At 36.2% G+C, this 26,192-nt stretch overlaps 2 protein-coding genes across 5 annotated transcripts in view; one reads left to right on the forward strand and one right to left on the reverse strand.

The window, feature by feature from the left end:
- Positions 1-526: 526 nt before the first annotated feature.
- The window catches only part of mwh (multiple wing hairs), a 34,614-nt gene continuing 8,948 nt past the window's right edge, over positions 527-26,192 (reverse strand). Inside the window, exons 1-7 of one of the 4 annotated variants that reach the window (XM_015982712.2) lie at positions 18,680-18,925; positions 17,985-18,228; positions 5,720-5,813; positions 4,287-4,558; positions 2,099-2,648; positions 1,739-2,045; positions 527-1,682 (exon numbers count right to left, since the gene is read on the reverse strand). In XM_015982712.2, the coding sequence (XP_015838198.2) occupies positions 694-1,682; positions 1,739-2,045; positions 2,099-2,648; positions 4,287-4,558; positions 5,720-5,813; positions 17,985-18,208 (2,436 nt within the window). In that variant the 5' untranslated portion in view covers positions 18,209-18,228; positions 18,680-18,925 and the 3' untranslated portion in view covers positions 527-693. Of the gene's footprint in view, positions 1,683-1,738; positions 2,046-2,098; positions 2,649-4,286; positions 4,559-5,719; positions 5,814-13,285; positions 13,507-17,984; positions 18,229-18,679; positions 18,926-26,192 lie in introns of those variants that run through there. The other 3 variants (XM_015982713.2, XM_015982711.2, XM_008198726.3) reach the window with 3 other exon arrangements.
- On the forward strand, positions 2,944-4,183 carry LOC107398496 (uncharacterized protein). Its single transcript, XM_015982714.2, has one exon. The coding sequence runs from the start codon at positions 3,050-3,052 to the stop codon at positions 4,040-4,042; it is 993 nt and encodes a 330-aa protein (XP_015838200.1). The 5' UTR covers positions 2,944-3,049; the 3' UTR covers positions 4,043-4,183.

Genomic DNA, 26,192 nt, shown 5'->3' on the forward strand with positions numbered 1-26,192 from the left:
ATGGTTACCTCTTAAGATTGCACAATTTTGTGAAATAAACTTCACCAACGTTAATAATCACTTAGTATCATAGTGTTCAGTAAAATTAGGCACTAAAACACTATTATTTTGTGTTTTTTTAAGTTGTAAAAAGGACAAAATCAAATTTTCGACTTTTGACAAGTGACTCAGTTGTACAGGTATTGACATTACCGGCAGGCCACACACGTTATCATCGGTTTTTTATCACGATTTTTGCCTATAATCGCTTGATTATATTGTAAATAGGATTAGAAATTAGTACACTTTTATTGAGTATTGTCCCAAGTGGCGAAAAGATCAAAATCGAATTTTGCCACTTTGAGTGAGTCATGCAGGTGCCGACATTACCGACGTTTCAAATTTAAAACTGGGCTTTAAACCAATTTTTTCTGTTTTTAATGCATGATTAGGACAGTAAGAAAGATAATGAGGCCCCAGCTGGCCTCTGATAGCCACACATTTTTCCATATTACTAACTTGTAGGGCAAGGGAGAAAAAAACAACGTTTGAGAACCATTTTATTAAAATATAGACACTCGAGATCATAATCTACCCCTTTTTGTACATTCCGCCACTTGGGGCCCGTTCTCGCCAAGAACGGCCCAAGTGCCCCCTCAAACCCTAACCTCGTGTACTCTAATATTGCACAGATAAATAATTATTTACACTAAATCAGTAAAGTCCCGACGGTAAATCCGTCACTTTCCCCCGGTTATTCCCCGAGACGAACTCCGGTTTCTTCACCGAGTTTTGTCTTGTCACTTGCCCCGAGTACAACCCGGCGTTGTGGCCCCGCGCCAGGAACGTGTTATTTTTCCGCTCTTGTATCCTCGGGAAGTAATAAAGCACGTCATTGTCGCGCTTGGGCAAAAACATCTTCATTTTCTCATCACTGAACTTCTTCTGGTGGTTCAGGAGCGACTCGGGCTTGGGGACTTCGTGTTCTGCTGTGACCACAATATCAACCAAAGTCTCTAAACCGTCGTCGATTCGGTCCAAACTCTTCGACTTGATTTTTTTCGAGTCTTCGGTGACCACCCCCACGCTGAAATAACCCCCGTCGAAGCTGTTCTGTTTCGAGACGGGGTTTTGGGGCTGCTTGGCTTGTCTGAAGGACTCCGACCGGTGGACGGGCTTGCGCCCCTTTTCCACCCGTGGTAGTTGGTACTTGGAGGCACTTAGGAGCGAATCGGAGCCTTCTTCACTAGTGTACGGTGTTTCGTTTTCGAAAAATAATTCCTTGTTTCCGTAATCGTAATCTTCAGCTGGGATAAATAAGTGGACGAGGCTTTTGGTGCGTCGAGGGGGCTGGGGGTGGAGGTTCGAAGGGACTATTTCTATTTCTTTGCTGAAGTCGTCGATGGCCACCGTCATTTGGATTTTGCTGGCGACTTGTGCTTCTTCAATTTTTTTGCGTTCGAGTTTCTTCTTTTCTTCCGTTCGGTAGGTCTCGGTTTCCGCGTCGTTTATTATGTTCCGTAACTCTTCGATCACTTCGTCGATGGTTGTTTCGTCTTCTTCTTCGATTTTTGACGGTTTCTTCATCATGGGGTTTTGGACGTTGTACAGCTCGTAGACGGAGGATTCGCGCTGGAGGACTTCGTCAGGCGTGAGGCTTCTCTCGGATGAAGAAATGCCCTCGTCTTCATGGGGAGAGTCTTCTGGAAAACGGTCAATTAATTGACCACATTTTGCCTAATAAAACTGTTATATTCACCTTTCTTCTTCGAACTTCCACACGAGGAGTTCTTTTGCGACTTTTCGGACTTCAACGAATGGACTTCCTCTTGCAATTCACTGCAGCGTTCTTTCAGACACTGCTCGAGCGAAATCAAAATCCCTTTTTCCTCCAAAAGAATCTGAACTCGTCGTTCCAACAACAACACTTTATCCCTCAACGAGTCATTTTCACGTTCCGTGTTCTCAAGCCTGATTGAGAGACTTTCAACATCGAGAAACTTCTTCTCCCAATGATCCAACTCCTCGAAAAGTTGCTCAGTCGAGGCTGAATTAATACTAATTTGCTGCAACACCAAAAAATTAATTTAAATTTGAACCACCAAGTCGGAAAACCCACTTTTTTGATCGTTGCGATATCAAAACCTGCCTGTTCCAACTCGGCTTGGATATAAATCCTCTTTTGCATGGTCCCGGACGTGTCCAGGAACGTATTCAGGAATTTCATCCCGGCCACTAGCAGCTCGCCTTGCCCCCCTGCCGACATGAGCATGCCCACCAGAAACCTAAACCTGACCGGCTCCCCAAACCTAAGCCTGAGCGTGGCTAGGGCTTCGGAGACCGCGCTGTGGCCGTTATTACAGGCCTTGGTCAGTAACTGAAGGGCCAGAATTCGCGATTTCGTCACATTGCTCATAATGCAAATGGCTAGAGTGAAAAGCCCGGCTGAGGAAGATGTGAGTTTTCGGACCGCTTCGTTGTATCTTTGACAGCAGAGCAGGAGGCATTGGAGGCAGGAGAGCTCGTCGAGGAGGGCGCGCCGCTGGAGGGATGGAGGGATTTTGCCCGTGGTGGTGGTGCCACTCGACTGACTCAATTGAATTGCTCGGAGCAAGTCAAGGAGGAGAGTGATTCCGTCGAGTGGATCGGCGACGAATTCTTGGACGAAGCTGAAAGGTGGACGAACTCATTAGTTAATTGGAGAGAGGGGGCCTTTTCACGGTTATTACGGATTAGAGGCTCGGAAATTCCCAGTTCAAGGGCCAGAATGGACTGTTTTTATTTGTTAACTTAATAAAGTGGTTTTACAAAGTCTTTTTATTTTTTCGCTTAACCTAAGGACACGATCTTGAGCTTATCAATATTTTTAACGGAAAATTGTTGCCAGAAGCCATGGCTTTTTCTTTCAAAAACGTAGTATTTAGGGATTTATTTTAATGTGCAGCCCCAGCAAGAAAAAAAAATTGATTCTTATACAGAAACCATCGCATTGCCATCTGTTTGAGCCTTGACTTTGAAAAATTCTGACATTTCTCTCCCGTCTCCCTTTTCTTCCCTCCTCTTCCCGAAAATGGACTGCAAGCCATGCGGCAAGGCCACGACGTCCCCCCGGCAGCCCCGCTCGCCCACCACGTGCCCCCCTTGCCCGTGCTGCATCCCGGTGTTGGCCGAAGCCATCCCCAAAGTGCAGGTGACGCCCTGTCCACCGCCCCCCGCCCAGCCGCCGGCCGACTGCTGCCACGTGTGCGTCCCGGTGGTGACCCCCGCGCCCCCATGCGAGCCCTGCCGCCCGAAACGCAAATGCAAGTACATCCAGCCGGCGCGGCCCAAGTCCTACGCCCCCGAGCGCAAGTACCTGCCCCCGGCCGCCCCCATGGACGACGGCACCATCTACAGGAAGTCGTACCTCCCTGCCGAGGCGGAACGTCCCCCGCAGATCCGCCCCGAGAACAACCTCTGCGTGGGGGAGGGGAAGATGTCGGATAATACGGTGCACAACATGTCGTACCTCCCCCATAAGGTGCTGCCCCCATGCCCGATCTACCCCTGCGAGCATAGGCTGCTGGGGGAGGGGCCCATGCAGGATATCACCACGCAGAAGCACGACTATGTGCCTAAACCGTTCTCAAGGCCGGAGAAGATCGTACCGCCGGTTAATCTCTTTTCTAGTGATTGTCCCCTGAGTGATAAGACTGTGAATAGGTTGTCTTATATGCCGGTTGATAAGCCTAGCAAGGTTGAGCCGTTTTATCCGGTCAATGCGATTGAGAAACCGTCGGGGAAAATCAGTGATAAGACCATACATAACATGTCGTACCAACCGTGGGAGCCCACGGAACCCATCGAGACACCATGGGCTGATAAGCCCAAGTACCAGCCACCCAAGCTGAGGATGGAGGATAACACAGTGCACAAAATGAGTTATATGCCTCCGGGGCAATACGTGGAGTGTGATGACGATGATCCGGACTGTGTCGAATGTCCGGAACCGCCCTGTGATCCGCATTGTAATCCGAATTACAGGTGTGCGATGCCGTGCTGTTGTCCCAAGGCGGCCTGTTAGAGTCCCAAACTGTCCCAAATTCCCGTGATTGGTCCCTTGATAGTCCCCTATTTTTATTTTTACACTATACACTTGTATACAGTATTTTTAAGTCCAGTGTTTGAACGAGCACTTTGAAAATTAAAGTAGACGATTTTCAAACATCGTTTTATTTGATTCGGATTTGATAAGCGAAAAAATAAAAAAACTTCCAAAAATCACTTTACTGGGCAGTTTTTTCAAGTTAGCTTTCTTCGAACTTTACCTGGGATATGCCAGTCTCAGGTCGGACTTGAGCTTGGCCAAAAGCTCGCCAACGGTCCCGAATTGCCTCAAGGTCATCTCAGACCCTGATGATATGAGCATAGGGTTCCTATAGTCTCGAAACGAGCTGCTCTGAGACCTGCTGCAGTCGGAATCCGAGCTGCTTGGAGTTGGGTAGAGCGAAACCGAGTTGCCATTGGTCGGTTTTCGGCCCCATTTTTTCAAAGACAGGACGTAATCTTCAGGGTTGTAGATGGGTGGTCGTTGTTTTTCCTATTAATAAAACAAGAATTGATTTTTTCACAATCAATCGAATGTCCCAAGAGTGATGTAACAAGAAAGAAAAATTATTTCCTCTCAAATTAAACTTCAATTAGATTGTGCGGCATGAGAATTCGAACTTTGAGACTTCCTTGTCTTATTTAAACAATGATACAAAAATTGCTCCTTAATTGATGGTAATAATAATAGACACACACGAATTAATTGCAAAACTAACAATAATACAAACATTATAAATAATTCATAATGCCATTAACCGTCGAGGAGAAAAAACGCTATGTTTGCATTGTCTGAAGCATCGTTGAGACTTATTGTATGTTTATTACATGATTTAAGAGCGTTGGAATTACTTTTCAAATTAAACGCTTTTGGATTTTGCGCCACCTTTTTTAATTATTTAAATTAACTGTTCGAAGTTTAGCACAGTTCGGTATATATTTTTTTTATAATAGCGATCTGAACGAAGGAAGAAAGAAAATGACTGAAAACGAATTTCAGGAAAATTGAAAAAATCCGCCATTAGCTTTAACACAAATTTATTAATTCGAAAAAATTATTGTGATTTTGTGAAACATTTAAATGTTTAGTGGACCAATGAATTAACGTAAAGTGAACTGAAGAATCTAAATTTAAATGATATTTTTAAATGCGACTTGTAGTTTCAGAAATATTGACAAAGAATCCAATTATTTGTGTAAAAAAAATATGATAACAAAAAAATTGGCATTTTATTAAACGTTTAATAATAATAATAATAATAATAATAATAATAATAATAATAATAATAATAATAATAATAATAATAATAATTAATTTAGAATTAACAGAGGAATCCAAATTTGAATGTAATTCGTACTTTCAAGAATATTGATTAACAATATGATAATTCCATTAACAGTTTCAGAAAAAAAAACTTTGTTTGCCTAGCTTGAGCATCGTTGAGACTTTATTTTTTTTATTTGTTGATTACGCCATAGCATTATTTTTCAAATTACACTATTCTAGTGCCAAAAATTTTATTAATTACTAGTTTTTTTATTTTTTGGGCGTTGCTTGTCGCTGCCAAGTCGCATTAATTCCGAATAAATTAAAAATGTAATTATTTAAATTAGATTAATTACAAGTTGTCCGAAGCTTAATTGCGTGTTTTACCTTATTGATGGCCTCTTCGCCGAAGGGAAACTGTCCGATCCGAGCCGACTCTTCCGAATTCGGAGCCATGCTGCTTCCAGAACCGAACAATTCGCTGAAATTCGAATTAATTTGAATCAATTACAATTTCATTAATGGTCGATGAACTTGACGATATGTTTTTCGGGTAAAAACGGTACTAGTAGCAGGAAATTTGCATGCAGCAGGAATGAATCAAATCTAGGTTGAAAGTTTTCCTGCTAACGTGTCATTATGCGAGGAAAAGTTGTAATCGAAGTGAGATTACTACAATCTATCGCAAATGGGTTATGGGTCTTGTGCGACCTTTCCTGCGACTGCAGGAGAAAAATTCAAGCGAACTTGAACCAAAACTCACTTAGTTTAGCTGAAATTTGAATTAATTTTGGTCGATGAACTTGATTTTGTTTTTCGGGTAAAAACGGTACTAGTAGCAGGAAATTTGCATTCAGCAGGAATGAATCAAGTCTAGGTTGAAAGTTTTCCTGCTAACGTGTCATTATGCGAGGAAAAGTTGTAATCGGAGTGAGATTACTACAATCAATCGCAAATGGGTTATGGGTCTTGTGCGACCTTTCCTGCGACTGCAGGAGAAAAATTCAAGCGAACTTGAACCAAAACTTAGTTTTGCTGAAATTTGAATTAATTATGATCGATGAACTTGATTTTGTTTTTCGGGTAAAAACGGTACTAGTAGCAGGAATTTGCATTGAATCTAGGTTGAAAGCTTTTCCTGCTAACGTGTCATTACGATGATACGTGAGTTTTTTAGCCACATTTTCACGAAGGATAGTTGGAGGAATGCTCATTTAAGATTAAGATTGTTTTGTTGTTAGTTTGCAGGAAGTGCCACACTCTGTGACCTTTCCTGCTGCATTTTACAAGCAGGAGGATTTATCAAACGTTATATTTTCCGCAAACTCGAGGTGCGAAGAAGAATTGCTTCGTTTAAGGCTTGGATTGTTTTTATAATGTACCAGCAGGAAGTACCACACTTGTGAAAAGATTCATATCTGATTTATTAGGTCTTGTAGTATAATAAATCTCCTGTCATTGCACTCTGGAATAATTTGGTTTCGCATTTTCCAAGTCTCATCGATTTCTCTGATCGGAAAACGCCAGTTCCCACGAACTGATTTTTCCCTTTTAGTCACATCATTCGGATGAACTCTCGTAGCATCCTCGAGCTCAAAAACCGGTACGACTTAATAGGTTTTTAACAGGCGCATAAATTATTTCAATTTTTTCCGCAATTATTATGGATTAATTAAATTAGATTTTAAATAGACAAAATGATGTTATCATTCCGGGGGCATCGATTATATAATTGCGAATAATTTACCGGCCAATACAGTTAGAGCAACTGGTTCAAACTCGAAGCAGGTTAAACGATTTGAATATTACAGAGATGATTCGAAGAGAGTACCAGATAAGGAAACGCTATTAAAAACTCCAAAGCTCATATCTTGCTTAGTAGACTCGGGAGAGCAATTAACATGTCTCATTTTGCGAAAAAATTAAGCTCTAAGTGCTCCTGCAGGTAGTACCATTTGACTCAAACGCAAATAACTCCCGTATTAGGTGCGCAAATTATCGGACGGCTTCAAAATTAATATTTTAACTGGTTCTGCAAGTAGTACCAACTCTCCAAGTTGGTGGTACCACAAATTTTTATTTGGTGTTATGAAGTGACTGATTTAGATTTAGTTGGTGGTACCTCCCAAATTTTTATTTGGTGTTATGTCGTGACTGATTTAGATTTTTCTGGTCGTACCTCATTAATCCAAGTTCAGTAGATCAGTAACGGTATGCATTTTTGCGTAAACGTTTAGTAATTTATGTCTGGTTGCAGCGTTTCAGCATCTGTAAGTATGTAGGGCGTGTAATCCCAAATGGAATAATAAGAAAATGCAAATAACTGAACAATAAATTCCTGGCGAACGATTATGTCGCTACTAGCAGTAAATAATAATCGTTATTCGCGATTATGCAGGAAGTAGACCGTCTCAGCTATTCAAACGCAAATTTTACGTAAAATGAATTTTTTCATAACTATTTAGGTTAAAAATGCCGTTTGCGGGAACTAATATGGTACTAACGAGTCCCGAGGTACTTGTATGGTAAGACATGCAAGGTACTATCGCCACGACTAGCATTATTAATTTACGGCACAATAAAATATACTTTGATTTTATTATCATAACTTGTATCTGGTTTATTGGGTTTTTGCTTAGGCAAGTCGGTACGACCTTGGTGCGCTTCCCTTTTGGAAAACGAAAGTCCAGATGGAAATTTTGTCTCATTTCACTAACCACATTCGCGGCAATTTTCCGCTTCTTTGCTCGACTTTCTAACAAATTACCATAATTTCGGCAAATATTTGTTTCTATAATTGCGGACAAGAGCGCCAGCTGCTGGAAAAAAATGGCCGAGCGAAAGCAGAATCTTGCTTCCTGGCTTGAGTGAATTCATTAATTCGAAAAAATATTTCAGAAATTCAAAAATGCCATTTTCTGAACAAATTTTTGAATACGCCTTGTAGTTTCAGCAGGAATGTGAAAAAACTAAGCTTTTACTTCAGGAACTTTTTTGTAACGCTCAAACATTTAAAATATTTGTTTTTCAATTATGCACAGAAACAATTTTGAGTTTCGGGTTTCGAAAGTACAATTTGTCCAAACAATTTTCAGCAGGAAGCAATTAATTTCGAACTAATAGGCAAAATTCCAGTCATTTAGCAGGAAGTACCGCTCTTTAACAGCTTGTAGCTCGCTTATTAAATTTCGTAGAGGGGTATAATTTCTGCAAAAAATTGGTATTCGTTAGTTGAGGAACCAGAAATTGGCGCTTTTTTCTTGTCATATGTTCTTCAGTGAAGAATGCCATCTGCCATCAATCATCAATTTCAAAACGCAAATCCCGCGACAGCGGCATTATTAATACGTCCTGCTCGAGCGTGTGAATCCGACTTTATCGGCTTGAACCAGTCTTAAAAAAATTTCGATCGAAAATCAACATTAATCCTCCGCCAGGAAGTGGGCGTGGATGAAGTGTCATTAGCATAAGCCATCTCGATTGATTTTTCACACGCGTGTAACAATGCGTCGTCAAAATGACATTAAGGAACGAAATCAGGTCGGAGCGTTTTGTTTTTTCCCTTCTATTCGTTTGTTAAATCAACGGTATATAGAATGGGCCGTCATCTGGCTAGCGTGATTCTTCTCCCACCAACGCTGGCCATCGACACGGCACACGCTGATGGAAGGATTTGCTTCTGAACTGGAGATAATAGCGGGACTTTTACTATTTCACGTGGAGATGTTTCAAATCCAAAATTCTGCTAGTACTAGATGGATCCAAAGACAAAACTTTGCTGCCCAAGTCAATTTTTCCAGGTGGTACCACTTTTTCAGGCTCTAATCCGTGTCGCATTATTATTCTTTTACAGTTACTTTAATCCAATCAAATGGGCAAAAAACCCAATTGTATTGTCAGTCCAGGTAGTACCGAGGCAATAATAGGCAAATTTTTGTTTTGTGTCAATTGTGCCGTTCTCGGAACTATTACCTCGCTAATTTGTGCAAATTTGCCTTTCATTAGAGCAACAATAGCACCGAAATAATTACAAGCAGCATAACTCAGCCAACACAACGACAAGAAAATTACCAAACGAGCTACAATAAATCATCCCGAACCATCAACCTCTTACATAACAAAGTGCAAGTACCCAACAAATGGGGTCATTAGTACTACAGGATATGCTAATTTGTAATCACTATCTAGAACATCCTGAAAAAAATATTTCGAGATTTTGCGCCCTGAAAAGCACAAATTGACACTTTCCTAACAGTGAAACGCCATTAATAATTTCCCTTTGGTTGATTTGTAACCCACATTGATTTTGCTTTCTGCACAGTACTTCCTATCAAGTTTCTACTTAATGGTGCTGAAAAACGCGAGTAAAAGCGATTTCGATGCTGAAATTGCAGGAATTGGCCGAAAAATCAAATACGTGACGCGAAATTTGCAGGATTGTGGGAAATTTATCGGAGATTTCAACGCTAGGTCAAAACTGCGTCTTTCATTACCTGCAAAATTCTTGCAATTGATAGTATTAATTTGGACTTTTTACGCAAAACGATTTAAAAACTTGGGTTCGGAGTTAATTTTAATAATAATTAAAAATTAAATCATGAAGTAGACAGAAAATTAACAATTCGGGAGTGTATCGTCATTTACGAATTTGTTGCAGCATTTTAAAGTTAGAAAAATTTCAAGAAAATTTTTACTTTTAGTTGGCGCCTTTTTGTTTTCTGCAAAGTTTCGAGTCTAAAATCTGCACAATAAAATCTGAAATTGCAGAAGATGGTTCAAAAATCAAGCAAGTGACGCGAAACTTTCAGGAAATTGCAGTATTGTGGAAAATTTATCGGAGATTTCAACGCTAGGTCAAAACTGCGTCTTTCATTACCTGCAAAATTCTTGCAATTGAAAGTATAATTTGGACTTTTTACGCAAAACGATTTAAAAACTTGGGTTCAGGGTTAATTTTAATAATAATTATTTAACTGCTTAATTCCCACAATGTGTTAAATTACTTAGTTTATTTTCCTGGAAAGTTTCGCGTTTTTCTTGCGTTGAAATCATGAAGTAGACAGAAAATTAACAATTCGGGAGTTTACATCGCGGGAGTGTATCGTCATTTACGAATTTGTTGCAGCATTTTAAAGTTAGAAAAATTTCAGGAAAATTTTTACTTTTAGTTGGCGCCTTTTTGTTTTCTGCAAAGTTTCGAGTCTAAAATCTGCACAATAAAATCTGAAATTGCAGAAGATGGTTCAAAATTCAAGCAGGTGACGCGAAACTTTCAGGAAATTGCAGTATTGTGGAAAATTTATCGGAGATTTCAACGCTAGGTCAAAACTGCGTCTTTCATTACCTGCAAAATTCTTGCAATTGAAAGTATAATTTGGACTTTTTACGCAAAACGATTTAAAAACTTCAGGGTTAATTTTAATAATTATTATTTAACTGCTTAATTCCTACAATGAGACAAATTACTTAGTTTATTTTCCTGTAAAGTTTCGCATTTTTCTTGCGTTGAAATCATGAAGTAGACAGAAAATTAACAATGCGATAGTTTACATTGCGGGAGTGAATCGTCATTTACGAATTTGTTGCAGCATTTTAAAGTTAGAAAAATTTCAGGAAAATTTTTACTTTTAGTTGGCGCCTTTTTGTTTTCTGCAAAGTTTCGAGTCTAAAATCTGCACAATAAAATCTGAAATTGCAGAAGATGGTTCAAAAATCAAGCAAGTGACGCGAAACTTTCAGGAAATTGCAGTATTGTGGGAAATTTATCGGAGATTTCAACGCTGGGTTGAACCAGCGTCTTTGACAGAAGCGTGCAAGAAATATTACATTTCCTGCAAAATTTTTGCAATCGAAAGTAATTGCGACTTTCTACGCAAAAACGTAATTAACGCGAATTGTGGAAAAAACTTAGACCTCAATAATGAGTAAAAGTGGCGTAAGAAAAATAATTTTTTCCTTGACCGATGTGTCAAATCGAGGATAATCACGGGAAGAGCCATCTTTGATGTTATCGATGATGACAGTGTCGTAAGCGACTTTTAATTGCTGAAATTTCCTCGCTTTTTCCGGAGAAGCGCTTGCAATATGTCGCCGCCATCTTGATTCTAGGTCAATGGTGCGAAAACGGAAGCATTTTCACCTTGATCGAAGCGTTTCGATGAAAGTCAAGTGACTTATATAAGATTTTTCGATGATTGTTTGCATAAATGTCAACCGAGGCCATTGCCAACTGTAAGGTTAATGACAGAACAACAAACAACTTGTTATTAGTGCGCTTTCAGGAAACGCTCATTTTCAGATAGATTTCTGTCCTACCTACCAATTAAACATCGATATGGAAAAAAGACGAATTAATGATCGCGCTATACTACGATCTAATCCTGTTATCCCATTGTGTGCAAATGTAAAAGCTCGCGACAAGTGCGATTCCTGCAATAGCAGGATTTCAAAGAAAAGTGCAGGTCGCGTTGCTTGACTCAAAAACTGAACTAGAAAGTCAATTAGCCGACAGATGAATGATCACACCTTGACCCGACAATTTCGTGGATTTTTCCTGCCGGAGCGAACAACACATTCCTGCAATTACCCACAATCGTGTCAAGTAATCACATTTAATGTCGCTGCGGCACGTTTAAGTGACTTTCCTGCAATTTTCCTGCAAAATTTCACGTCTGACCTTGCGCTCAAGTCTCCACTTAAACCGAAAAATAATGATTTGAAGGCAAAAGTGGTCTCATGTAATTACATCAAACACGTTTCTAACACATTTAACTAACAAGCACCGCCCTGAAAAATTCCTGCAACGCGGCTTACTCTCTTGTAGTTATTAAAATGTCGGTATAAAATCGTTTCTTCATTACTGCTACCCGAGCTTTGAACTTAATAACGAAATTCAATAAAATTTCTGAATCTGGATTTTAATCACTTTCCTGCAAGTTTTCTAGTTTTTCTTGCGTTAAAATCTCCAAACAAGTCACTAAAGAAACAAACTTCATAAGTCACAACTACGGATAGTCACAACTATGTCATATCCAGTATTATTTGAGTAATTTCCTGCTAAATTTCTGCAACCTTTTAATATTATTATTAGGAATTTTCAGCGTATTTCCTGCAAAGTTTCGCATATTTGATTGTGTTAAAACAAGCGCACAAGTCACAAAAATGCAAGTACTTTGATGATTTTTAATATTTCTGAGTTTGTTTTCCTGCAAATATTATATAAGAATTCTACCAATTGTTTACATTTTTTTACTTGTTTAGCACATTTATTGCTAAATTACTGAAATATTTCAAAATTAGTTAAAAGTTTCATGAAAACTTTTTTTTGTTGTGTTGATTTTTTGTATCCTGCAAAGTTACGCGTCTTTTCCTAGGTTGAAATCTCCACAATAAATTAGACAGAAGTTAAATAATTCGAGATTTGATACCGTGGCAGGAATTTTTGCAGGAATTTAATTTAAATTTTTCAAGTGGCGAATGAAAGTGGATGAAAAAATTCGAATCGTATCCATAGCTTGCTGTTCCATCTAAATTTCTTTAATTCTAATTAATCAAATCGGTATCACTTTCCCGTGTTTACAAAATCAAGCATGCGGTGACCGGTGGCTGAGCCTACTTAGCATATACTTGAAGTAAAATTAATAAATTTTATATCTTCAGCTTTCTAGCGTTTTTTGTCACCTCTCGTTATGATAATTGAGTTTTTACCTAAGTTTCGACTTTTTTACACTTTTTCGAAATGTTTATTGTCCGCGCGCTGTAACGGTACAATTCGGGCCCGAGTCCGGCCCTGAGCCTTCCACAGAAATGCTCACAATAAAAGTGCTATGACCTTAACTTCCTCCGAAGATGGCCGGACTTGAGTTGTTTCAGTAATTCGGAAAATTCGATTATGCAAATGGTGGCAGTGGTGCCAACGTTGTTGATTATCGGATTTAAAGAGCTGAAGCTTACCTCAGGTGGCCATGCCGCTTCATCCGCAACCAATTTTTTTTTTCTTGAGTAAAACTTCAGAAATATCCCGGAAGTGTCATTGCTTGAAACACACAACACCGAGTCGCGGCCGACTATGACTGATTCATTAACTGTTTTGATCGCCGAAGAACACCTGCGAGACTAAGAGGTGAAGTACGACTGACTGTCAGCGGCAAGCTTCTTGCAAGAGGTTGCACCGACTTGCTACTTTGTCATCATCAAACGGACTTTTAAACGGCGGAGGGACGCCACCGAGCGGAGACTTCGACGCTAGATAAGACGCGAAGCTTTCAGACTTTTTGCGCTATTCTGAAGAAAAGCAAAATGAACTGAACGATTTCTTGCCTTAAACTGAATTTACAGTCGTCGTAAGACGCCAAACTGCAAAAATTCGCCCAAAAATCGCGTTTTAGCGAGAGACTTTAATGCTAAACCAGACGCGAAACTTTTTCTTTTTGCCGAAAATTGTAGCTAAAATAAACAATTTCTTACTCCAAACATGGCATTTGGTCATTATCTTAATTTCCGTTATTCAGCAAAAAAGTAAAAAAATTTTTTTTGAAGAACTTTAAAACAAAACCAGATGCGAAATTGTTTTTTTTTTTGAAAAAAATTGAAGATTTGAAGCGAACAATTTCTCACTCTAAAAATGTCATTTGGTTTTTTGTCTTTAACTTCTGGTACTTAAAATTAGAAAAATTGCACCAAATGGAAGGGATTTCAAATCTTTTTTGAAAAAGTTTTGAAAAAGTTAAAAAAGTTAAACGACAAACATTCAGTTAATTTTTGTGTAATTTTGAGACAAACCAAAACTGAACTGAAGAGGTTTTTACTCTAAATGTCTTCTTTAAACACTGACTAAAATTTTCGTCGTTTAAAATAAGCAAAATTGTACGAAGTCTTCCACAAATCTTAGTTTCTTTGAGAGACATTAATGCAAAAGTAGACGCGTAATTTAATTGTTTTAAATTTCCGTCACCCAAAGTTGGCAAAATTTTATCAAAAATCTAAAGTCTTTAAGAGACTTTAATGCAAAAGTAAGCGTGAAACTCTTAGCAAATTTTTTTGTGCAATTTTAAAAGTAATTAAAGCTGAAGTCTACAATTTGTTACTTTGAAAACGAAAATATCTGAAACGCAAAAATACTATTTCAAACGTTTTCTTAGGATACTTTTAGGTTTCAATTTAAAAATCGAATTTATTAGAAAGACTTTAATACAAAATTAGGCGCGATACCGTCAGATTATTTTTACGTGTTTTTTACGATTTACATCATTTTCTGTAATTCCACTCTTGCTCTCGAAGTTGGGTTTTTCGGATTTTAATGCGCGGCCAAGACTGAAAATTTCACAAATTTTTTGCACTCAAAACCGACTTTTATCGCTAAGTATCTTCACTTTTATTAATTGTTTCAACTTTCTAACGCAAATTAATTTATTCGTGGCAAGAAATTACGTAAAAAAACAAGGAGACTTGAATGAGAAATCAGACGCGAAAACATAAAACATAAATAGCGAAAAAACATTTTAATGGAGTAATTAAAGATATCACAATCAATTTTTTCCTAACTGTTTAGCCAAACGTTTGCACTTTCAACAAGCCACAAGAATGTCGAAAATAGCGGTACAGTCCGTCAATACCGCCTCTTTTGCAAAAAATTCCACAATTAGAATTGTTTTTTCCTGAAAACTTTCTCCTGAAAAATCAGCGAAGAAGCACCGATCAGAAATCTCTAATAAGGCTTAGCTGAGCGTATCTTGACCACTCGGTAATAACAATAATTAGTTCCTCGTATTAAGCGCACGCAGACTTTTCACTCGACGGTAATTACGCGAAGGTTGAGGTTGCTAAACCGTCAGTCAGTGATTTTAACACAAGGAGACGAACCAAACCTAAAATCACACAAAATGGCTCCAATTCCTGTTAATTCAAACGTAATAACTGTAATTTTTGACTTCCGCTGAGAAAATCCACATTTCGCTGGCGACTTCAACGCAAAAGCAGGCGCAAAGCGAACATTTCCGCTTTCTTTTAAACAAATCAATCAAAAACTGATACATTTCATCGCTAATTGATCGCCGTTCCAGTCAAGACATTTTTTTTGGCGCAGTGAAATCTTGAATAATTTATGGATGAGGAAATTTTCTTTTATTGGCTGCAGCTAATCGACTTGATTTGTCAATATTAGGCTTACGTAAGGTTTGATTCATTCCGACAAGCATTTGCATTTAATTTAATTAATGCAGTGGTTTGGAGCGATTCTCTTCTGTTTCTCTTATTACCAGTTAATATTAAAACAATCTTCAAATAGAGCTAAGTTTTGCTAAAGATTGTTTTTTTTTGCTGACAAAAATAATAGTACAATTAAAAAACTTATCAAAATTTCAGTGTTGTATCTTCGCAGCCAATAATACAGTAAATATTAAGCAAAATATTTAATAGGCGACTGTATACAACCAGTTTTACAGGCTGTATCGTTGGTTATCTAGTTAGAAAACAACTCATTTTCGTGGAGACTTCAATGCCAGGTCAGACTTTGTCAAGTGTTAACAATATTTTCCAAAATACGGCAAACCTATTTAAAAAAGTTAAACTATTTTAAGGCTAGCATACGTAAAATGATCCGGGGATTCGAATGGCGTCGAGAAAATTCCCAAATTCCCAGTGGTTTTTTAATTATCATTTTTTCCATTTTTCCTTTTTTTGATATTTGTTTGTATTTTTTTTTCTTTTAATCGGATAACAATTTTTTTTAACAGATAATTAAATAAAATTTCTAACAACAACAAACTTCGTAGGTCTATCTCTAATATTGCTTGATTAATGTTCCGGGTACAGAAAATCGATAAAAATGAAAAAATTAAATCTTTTAAATCGATGTTTTTTTAAGAACTTTTAAGAACTGGAAAAAATTGTAAAAGCATAGAAAAGTCCAAAAAACTTTACTACAGCGAGTTTCAAATTTTTTTTTATTTTTGTGAAATTTAGTGACTTGACCAGTAAAATTTTCGGCAAAAAAAACAAAATTTTAAATTCACTGGAACAAACTGTTTTGTTTACGACTATTATGTATTTATGTATTAATTCTGAAGGTTATGCAACCAATTATACAGTTGGCATGTCCGCTCCGCTCGAATTGCGCAAGAAACATTGACCCGAATAAAATATTCAGTAGAACTAGACTACGGAACAGACGATTACTCCAAGGCCGCATTTATTTTCATCATCGTTTCTTGTAATTTTATTGACCTAGTGTGCAATAAATTTATTATCTATCAGACAAGCGACAAGTGTTATGGATAGCTCAACTAGCCGACAATCCCCATTCGCTGGTCGCTTAACAGTACCATCGCTCCATGTCTGGTTTTCAGGACCTAAACTGTTTTTTCTTTTACAGTTTTGAGCAAAATTTATCGATAAATCAGTAACTGTATTTCAAATTTGACAATTTTTCCCTGGGTACCACCTGTCGGACTATTTTTTGCGCGGTAGTTAATTGCATAATTAGAAAAACAAAAGCCGGTTCCCAGTCAAACTAAACCGTGTTAAAAACAGGGAAAAATTTCAATTGTTTCAGACGATGACAATTAGGTGTAAACGAGGAATTTGTCTAATTATTGGAGGATGTTCACAATGAGCTATTTGCAAGGTTAGTAGACCTGCTTGTTATTAGAACATAAACACATGAATATTTATGAGACGAGGAATTACAAGAGCGATTTATTAATTAAATGTTAACGGTGAGAAACAACCGGTTGAAATATGAAATGCTAAAGGACGCGAAAATGATTTTTTTTGGCAAAAAACGGCGTTTTGTGGAGAGACTTCAATGCAAAGTTAGGCGCGAAACTGCGCTCGTCTCGAGCAATTTTGAGGTTTGAGAGCCCGTCACTTACCTCATATTGTTCCCCTTGAGCCTTTTCTTAAGAATTCATCGCTACGAAATGGCCAAAGTTTGCAAAAGCGGCCAAAAATTACATTTTTCAAAGAGACTTCAATGCAAAGTTAGGCGCGTAATTTCTACTCATTTAGAGCGATTTTGAGGACCCGTCTGATCCTTATGCTGTTTCCTTAGAGCCTTATCTTAAGAATTTATGGCCACAAAATAACCAAAAGTTGAAAAAATTGCCGAAAATAGCATTTTGTAAAAAGACTTTAATGCCAGATTAGGCGCACAGATTCAACTGTCTTTCAGCTGTTTTGAGGTTTGAGGAAGTGTTCGATAATTTTAGTGGTCGTATTTATTTTTATTTTTATCTCGTCTCAAACCCTGAAAATTCTTAATTACAAAAAGAAAAAAAAAACGAAATTATTAAAAAATATTTTTTTACCAAACTTTTATTTTTTACAAGTTCAAAAGTAACGTTAGATACTTTCATAAGCAGCTGTTTAAAATTTTTAGAAAAAAATTTCAAGAAACGAACGAAATAGCCCGATTTTTCGAGTGACTTCAATGCGAAGTGAGAAGCAGAACCGTTATTTAATTTTCGACAAGATTTGGATAGTTTATGATTTGAAAGGCTGTTACCTCTTTTCTATTGCTTTCTTTGATCTTTAACTCAAATATTTAGCATTTTAATGAGTGAAATTTCCTGAAATCGAAGATTTTTCCGGAGACTTCAATGCAAGATTACGGAACGAAACTTCCATTTTAAGTGTTTTTTTTTTTAATTTTTACCTGTCGCACCCGCTGCTGAACCCATCATCCCTTTGGCACTGCTCGCAACTACAAAACGAATACTGCGAACACTGCGAGTCAAAATCACTGACCACTTCACTTCTTCTATTTCTCTTCCATTTTTCGGCCACAACCAGAGTCCAAGTTCGGTGCAAAAAAAACCACACTCTATTCCCGCCTTCGCGGCCATTTTCCTCGCCATCGCTCCCCAGCGAATTACCCATCGTTCACATCTCAACACCAGCTGAAAATCAAATAAAATCGCTCTTACTTTCATTAGAAATTCAATCGAAAGTAAATAATGCGTGAAGAGCTGTGTAACACCCGTCGTTGGAATTGTCTCTATATTATTTAAGTGTAGAAAGTGCGAAATGAGGAGAAAAAGAACGAAGAAAGGCACAAAACGTGCTTTCTTCGCGATTTTTAGCTAATTTGAATGACTCGATCGCACGAGAGCTATTTGGAGGAAAAAAGAAGGGAAAAAATGTGCAACTAATTAATTAGTTCCTTTCATTAATCGATTCGGAATGCGTCCGGACGCGTGATTACGAAAATCAAGCACGCCGTGATTTTCAAGGTCAGCAAATCAGGATTGCATTATCATTGTTTAAACTCGCTAAACTGTTTTTTCGTAAATAAATAAACAATAGTTTGCATTTTAAATACACTTTATTAAGTTTTTCTATTGTACTCACCGGCGGGAAATTCAAATTTTTTCCAAAAAAAAATCACAATCGGTGTCACAAGTCACACTGTTCACCTTCTTGACCTTAGACACACAAAATCACATTTTTAGAAAGTGCAAAAATCGCGACCCATCACCGTTCACAGCCGCCTTGCGAATAGTTCCAAGCGCTTCAAGTGCAGCGTTATGTAAGAAATTTCAGGAAAAATCCGCTGAAAATTCAGTCGGTTAGATCGCTGAACTCTTAACCAGACAACACACTTGCAGCAGACACAAAAACCTATCAGTAATAAACCATTTATGGGAGAGTACCATGATGGTACCGCTACCATGGCGAGATAAGGCGAAGTGGAACGGTTCTCACTATTAATAATAATAATAGAAAAATCGGACGCGGTTTGAATTTGGCGCCAGTTGCGTGAAACAAAAGCGAAATGTCGTTACCATACGCCCACTCGATCAGCTCCGGGGAAACCCCGAACGGCCTAATGTCGAGTTTCGCGATCTTGCAAGTGAGACAAGACTGTAAAAGAGAGAAGACGTCCAGATGGATATTGAACGACAAATCGACCCGTTCTAGTGTGATATTTTCGAAAAAAAGTGGCGGCAAAATATCGAAATAATTATGAGTGAGGTTTAAAAGCAAAATTTTGCCTTTTGTCCCAGTCAGAGCCCAAGTTTTCAAATCGACCAAGTTGTTAAAACCTGCAAAAATTCGAGCTTTTGTTTCGATGAATCCAAAACTGTAGTTTTCGAGAATTGCAATTCGGTTTTTTTCGATGTTGAAAACTCGCAACTTTGGGACATTTTTGACCATTGAGCCGCTCATTACAGTCAGTGCGTTGTGGCTAAGGTCAAGCGTTTCCAAATTCGCCAAATCGCAAAATGTGTTGTATTCTAAGACACAAATTTCGTTGTGGTCTAAGAAGAGTTGGCGAACTTCCAAGTTTTTGAACGTTTCCGTTTCCAAAACATCAATGTTATTATTTCGTATCTCGATTTTTTCCGGCGAAATTGACGCATTGGCGAGAAATCCGGGTTCGATCTCCCTGACGCCACACTTGTCAATGATCAAGTTGGTGGTTTTTTCGCTGTTGGTGAAAATCGCACTACGAAGGGTTGGTATCACGTGGTTTTCGACACGAGTTGTTGAATCGTTTGAATTAAAAATTTTGAAATTTTTTGAACTTTTGGAAACTGCCCCTATTACAAAAAGTAGAACGAAATACATTTCGGTTGGGTTCGAAATGAATTGTAATATGAGGGATTAACTGAGAAATGAAGAAAAAAGTTTGAGGTAATGACGCGTTATTAAATGTGTATTATTCGGGTTTATTTCGTAATGTAATTTTTGGTTCGGTTTCAAACCTATCGATTCAATTGCTCAAACGTAGTTTTTTTAAATATGCATTTTTTCTTAAATTATAAAAAAAAATAAACGAAAATATTTAATTTATCTCTAAAAATTTTTAGTTAACGGAGTTTGTTTAGTAAAGTCCCGAAAAACATTGTTAATAAAAATCATGGCAACTGCGAATACAGTAGGATTTGCGCACGTGCACTATTTTTGACTAGAAAATACACAAATTTGGTGATTTTTGGAGAAATTATGTCCATTTTCGGTCAAAAACGTGTTGAAGCTAATTCGCCGACTTTTGAACTGAAAGTATTTGCGTTTTAGATGAATTATTGCAATTACATAGTTTGTAATGTTGACTGATTTAAAAAGTTTGAGTTAAAATATCTGCAAAACACGGTCAGTACTTGGGGCCTGGTGGCTCAGTGGTATAAGCGCCACTTACGACCAGGGGGGTCGGGTGTTCGAACCCGGATCAGGGTAACAATTTTTCTATGAAAAAAAGTGTAGAAAAGGTAAGTGAAACAACAAGTAAGCAAAAATAAGAGATTGAGAGAACACATAGACGTATAAACGTAAAGCGGAGCATAAAACTGACCGAAATAAGAAAATAATGCGGCTAAAGGTAAAAGTACGTAAAGGCGCCAAATTGTAGACGTAAGAGCACATATTAATAAAGTAAAAATACCTTTTGTTTTTAGAGAAAAAGAGATGAACGTAAAGGTGAAACATAACTTTAAACTTTAGCGTTGAATCCTTAGATGACTTACTTCTTAAATTATAAAAAAAATAAACGAAAATATTTAATTCATGTCTAAAAATTTTTAGTTAACTGAGTTTGTTTAGTAAAGTCCCGAAAAACATTGTTAATAAAAATCATGGCCACTGCGAATACAGTAGGATTTGCGCACGTCCACTATTTTTGACTAGAAAATACACAAATTTGGTGATTTTTGGAGAAATTATGTCCATTTTCGGTCAAAAACGTGTTGAAAGTCACAAAAAAGGTAAAAACAATTTTAAAATTGTAGAACCATTTTATACGCCCGGTATCTTTTGATGCAATCTGGTGAAAACTTAGAAAATTAAATTGAAAAAAAGTGGAAGAAAATGTTTTCTCGAGCTAATTGGCCGACTTTTGAACTGAAAGTATTTGCGTTTTAGGTGAATTATTGCAATTATATAGTTTGTAATGTTGATTTATTTAAGAAGTTTGTGCTAAAATATCTGCAAAAGACGGTCAGTACCTGGAGCCTGGTGGCTCAGTGGTATAAGCGCCACTTACGACCAGGGGGGTCGGGTGTTCGAACCCGGATCAGGGTAACAATTTTTCTATGAAAAAAAGTGTAGAAAAGGTAAGTGAAACAGCAAGTAAGCAAAAATAAGAGATTGAGAGAACACATAGACGTATAAACGTAAAGCGGAGCATAAAATTGACAAAAATAAAAAAATAATGGGGCAAAAGGTAAAAGTACGTAAAGGCGCCAAATTGTAAACGTAAGAGCACATCCTAATATAGAGAAAATACGTTTTGTTTTGAGAGAAAAGGAGATAAACGTAAAGGTGAAACATAACTTCAAACTTTAGCGTTGAATCCTTAGATGACTTACTTCTTAAATTAAAAAAAAATAAACGAAAATATTTAATTTATCTCTAAAAATTTTTAGTTAACTGAGTTTGTTTAGTAAAGTCCCGAAAAACATTGTTAATAAAAATCATGGCCACTGCGAATCCAGTAGGATTTGCGCACGTCCACTATTTTTGACTAGAAAATACACAAATTTGGTGATTTTTGGAGAAATTATGTCCACTTTCGATCAAAAACGTGTTGAAAGTCAAAAAAAAGGTAAAAACAATTTTAAAATTGTAGAACCATTTTATACGCCCGGTATCTTTTGATGCAATCTGATGAAAATTTAGAAAATTAAATTGAAAAAAAGTGGAAGAAAATGTTTTCTCGAGCTAATTCGCCGACTTTTGAACTGAATGTATTTGCGTTTTAGGTGAATTATTGCAATTATATAGTTTGTAATGTTGATTTATTTAAGAAGTTTGTGTTAAAATATCTGCAAAAGACGGTCAGTACCTGGAGCCTGGTGGCTCAGTGGTATAAGCGCCACTTACGACGGGGGAGGTCGGGTGTTCGAACCCGGATCACGGCAACAATTTTTCTATAAAAAAAGTGTAGAAAAGGTAAGTGAAACGACAAGTAAGCAAAAATAAGAGACTGAGAGAACACATAGACGTATAAACGTAAAGCGGAGCATAAAATTGACAAAAATAATGCGGCAAAAGGTAAAAGTATGTAAAGGCGCTAAATTGTAAACGTAAGAGCACATCCTAATAAAGAGAAAATACGTTTTGTTTTGAGAGAAAAGAAGATGAACGTAAAGGTGAAACATAACTTCAAACTTTAGCGTTGAATCCTTAGATGACTTACTTCTTAAATTATAAAAAAAATAATCGAAAATATTTAATTTATGTTTAAAAATTTTTAGTCAACTGAATTTGTTTAGCAAAGTGCAGTAAACCCATCAATTTTGACGTGCTCTAGAACAAGATATTTTATTATAAACAAAAAACAAAATTTGCAATAACCTTCACCGTTGCAGCGATAAATAATCGCAATTATATTTACAGACCAAACATACAATGATTATTTGTGTAAAGGGAACGCTTGAAACGCCCTTCTTATCTCACTTTAGTTCCCGCTAAGTTTTTTTCGTGAACACACGCCCGAAATGTTTTTCTCACATTTGCAATTTCGATTTTTTTGGTGCAAAAGTGTGCCCTTTCGGCCACAACCTACGATACAAGAACATCATCCCCTTATGCGCCTTATTCATCATCATGGCCATTATATAACACAACTACGAGAAGTTATTACACCGGGACTTTTGGCCCTTCATCCTCTTATCCCCCTTATTCAACATCATGGCCATATAGAAGAACCACGACAACTTATCATTACTACACATCAACCCAAACACCGCAACAACGCAGCTCAACGTTTTGCTCAAACCATCGAGACACCTCGAAGGAATTTCCGCAACATGGAGACTTGATATGTTATGCCATAGGTGGCGAGAGCGGCGGCATGTATAAAAATGGGCGCTTCATAAAGGAAACGCTTTTGCTTCGAGACAGTATAACGCACGAAATTGAAGAATATTCCAGGAAGAAATTCTATAGTAAAAAACTCGAGACTGAAACGTTTGTGACCAAAGTCAATATTCTGAATTATGGTGAAGCCGATGGGTTTGTCCAACAAGTGGTTATCAAAAATGGACAACCGGCTTTTCCGTCTGTGAGCGCAATGATAGAAATTCCGCCGAATAAAGAAGTGAAATTGTTTGTAGAGGTTTATGGAGTTAAGTAAACACAGTTGGTTTGAGTGTGTTATCTATCACTTATCAGTTTTGTATTTAGTTAAGGTGCAGAAAACGACTTTAATTTTTAGTTTTTTAACATTTTATTAGTACAGATGTTTCTATCTCGCAATTTTTAAAGCCTTCTTATGAAACTCAAAATAAATCTTTCTTGTTAAAAATATCTCACAGAATTTTTATTTTTCCCAAATTCTTAAACTGACCTGTTTTATCCTAAAAATAATATAATATATTATGAATATAATAAATATAATAAATATATTATAAAATAATATAATATATAATAGGAAATTTTATTCATTAAAAAAATTCATAACTCGAAAACTAAAAGTCGTAGAGCAGTGCGGTTTGTTCCATTGGATTTAGCGGCTTTTTTTCTCTGTTATACTAATTTTTAACGCAATTTAAAATTTTCAATTTTTTTGCTCAAATTTCCTGAGTAATAACACTTACCTTCAAAAAGGTGAAAAAAAATATATTTTTTTAAACTAACTCCAGTAATTTTTTATGGACTTCTACATGTCTTAACAACCCACTAAAGTTGTTAAAAGTCCACAAAAAGTCCAAATGTTCGATTTTTTGATGTTTGATTTTTTCATTTTTCGTCGAGGTTTTTGTCGGTTTTGGGTACCCGGAACATTTCTCGAGCAATAGCTCCGGAACTATTAGAGATAACCCCATGAAGTGTATTATCGTTGGAAAGCTCTTTAAATTATCTATTTTTTTCAAAAAAGATTATTGTTCTTCGACTAACAGTTTTCGAGCAAATTGCTGCTAAATGCAAAAATTGGTAAAATTTTAAAAAATTCATAACTAAAAAACTATTGGAAATTTGGCAATTTTCTTCATGCCCATCGATTCCTCGGATAATTTTGCATAGGTATGGATCAAAAAAGTTCCACTTTTTAAAATAGTTTAGCCGTAAATGAGAAAATAAAAAAAGTTAAAAAAAAGTTAACACCCCCCCCCTTAAAATCGGTCAATTTTTAAAGTGTCTCAAAATCAAATGAAACCTATTCTATCTTATAGATTTTGGTGTGTTCTTAACGATGGAACAAACCGTTTTCTTCTAGCTCTTTTAGTTTGGCCGTAATCGGCGTTAGAAAATTGAAAATTTTTTTGCGAGATATCGCCTTGAGTCCTATGCCATTTTGCAGAGTTTTTTATTCCGGTTATCCTCCATTTTTCCGTTTCTCGATATCTTTAATAGTTTCGCCGTAATTGGCGATTGAAAATTGAAAAAAGTGAAAATGAAAACCTTTTTTTGCGTTTTTCTCAGAAACGGTAAGACTTAGAGCAACAAACAAAAAACCATCTGATAGCGCTTAATTTTGTTTATTTTCTCGACCAAACCCGGAGCCGCTCCGGGCAACGGTTCCGGCTACAGAGACGATCAAAGTTTTTCACTAAAAAAATTCATAAAAAAAAAACTAAAAGTCGTAGAGCTTTGCGGTTTGTTCGATTGAATTCTACGCCTCATTTTACATATTATATCAATTTTTCACAAGAATTAAAAATTTAAAATTCTTTGCCTAAATTTAGGGTAGCCAATGAAAAATTTTATTCATTAAAAAATTCATAACTCGAAAACTAAAAGTCGCAGGGCAATGCGGTTTGTTCCATTGGATTCAGCGGTTCATTTTCTGTATTATACCAACTTTTCACGAGATTTAAAATTTTCAATTTTTTTGCTCAAATTACCTTCAAAGAGGTGAAAAAAAAAATTTTTTAAACTAACTCTTGCCAATTTGTATGGACTTCTACATGTCTTAACAACCCACTAAAGTTGCTAAAAGTCCAGAAAAAGTCCATATGTTCAATATTTGATGTTTGATTTTTTCAATTTTCGTCGCAGTTTTTATCGGTTTTGAGTACCCGAACATTTCTCGAGTAATAGCCCCGGAACTATTAGAGATAACCCCATGAAGTGTATAATCGTTGGAAAGCTCTTTAATTTCTCAATTTTAAGCGGTGTGGTAGTTTTTACAATGTTGATTATATACAACCAGTAAAACTGCATTATTGGTTGCCTGCCCCAGACAAATTTAATTGTTTAATTCACAAATTAGAAATTAACCGAATTGTCAGAGGTTGTTCCACATCTGGTGGCGAACTGAATTTTTAAACTATTACTCTTTTAATTTATTATTATTATTAGTATTATTAGTATTATTAGTATTATTAGTATTATTAGTATTATTATTAGTATTATTATTAGTATTATTATTAGTATTATTATTAGTATTATTATTAGTATTATTATTAGTATTATTATTAGTATTATTATTAGCATTATTATTAGTATTATTATTAGTATTATTATTAGTATTATTATTAGTATTATTAGTAGTATTATTATTAGTATTATTATTATTATTATTATTATTATTATTATTATTATTATTATTATTATTATTATTATTATTATTATTATTATTATTATTATTATTATTATTATTATTATTATTATTATTATTATTATTATTATTATTATTATTATTATTATTATTATTATTATTATTATTATTATTATTATTATTATTATTATTATTATTATTATTATTATTATTATTATTATTATTATTATTATTATTATTAGTATTATTATTATTATTATTATTATTATTATTATTATTAGTATTATTATTAGTATTATTATTAGTATTATTATTAGTATTATTATTAGTATTATTATTAGTATTATTATTAGTATTATTATTAGTATTATTATTAGTATTATTATTAGTATTATTATTAGTATTATTATTAGTATTATT

The sequence above is a fragment of the Tribolium castaneum genome, chromosome 6 (genome assembly GCF_031307605.1).
Source record: "Tribolium castaneum strain GA2 chromosome 6, icTriCast1.1, whole genome shotgun sequence".
Lineage (NCBI taxonomy): Eukaryota > Metazoa > Arthropoda > Insecta > Coleoptera > Tenebrionidae > Tribolium > Tribolium castaneum.

What these genes read in the sequence shown, in the direction of transcription:
- LOC107398496 (XM_015982714.2), top strand. Translation starts at nt 3,050, where the DNA reads ATGGACTGCAAGCCATGCGGCAAGGCCACGACGTCCCCCCGGCAGCCC.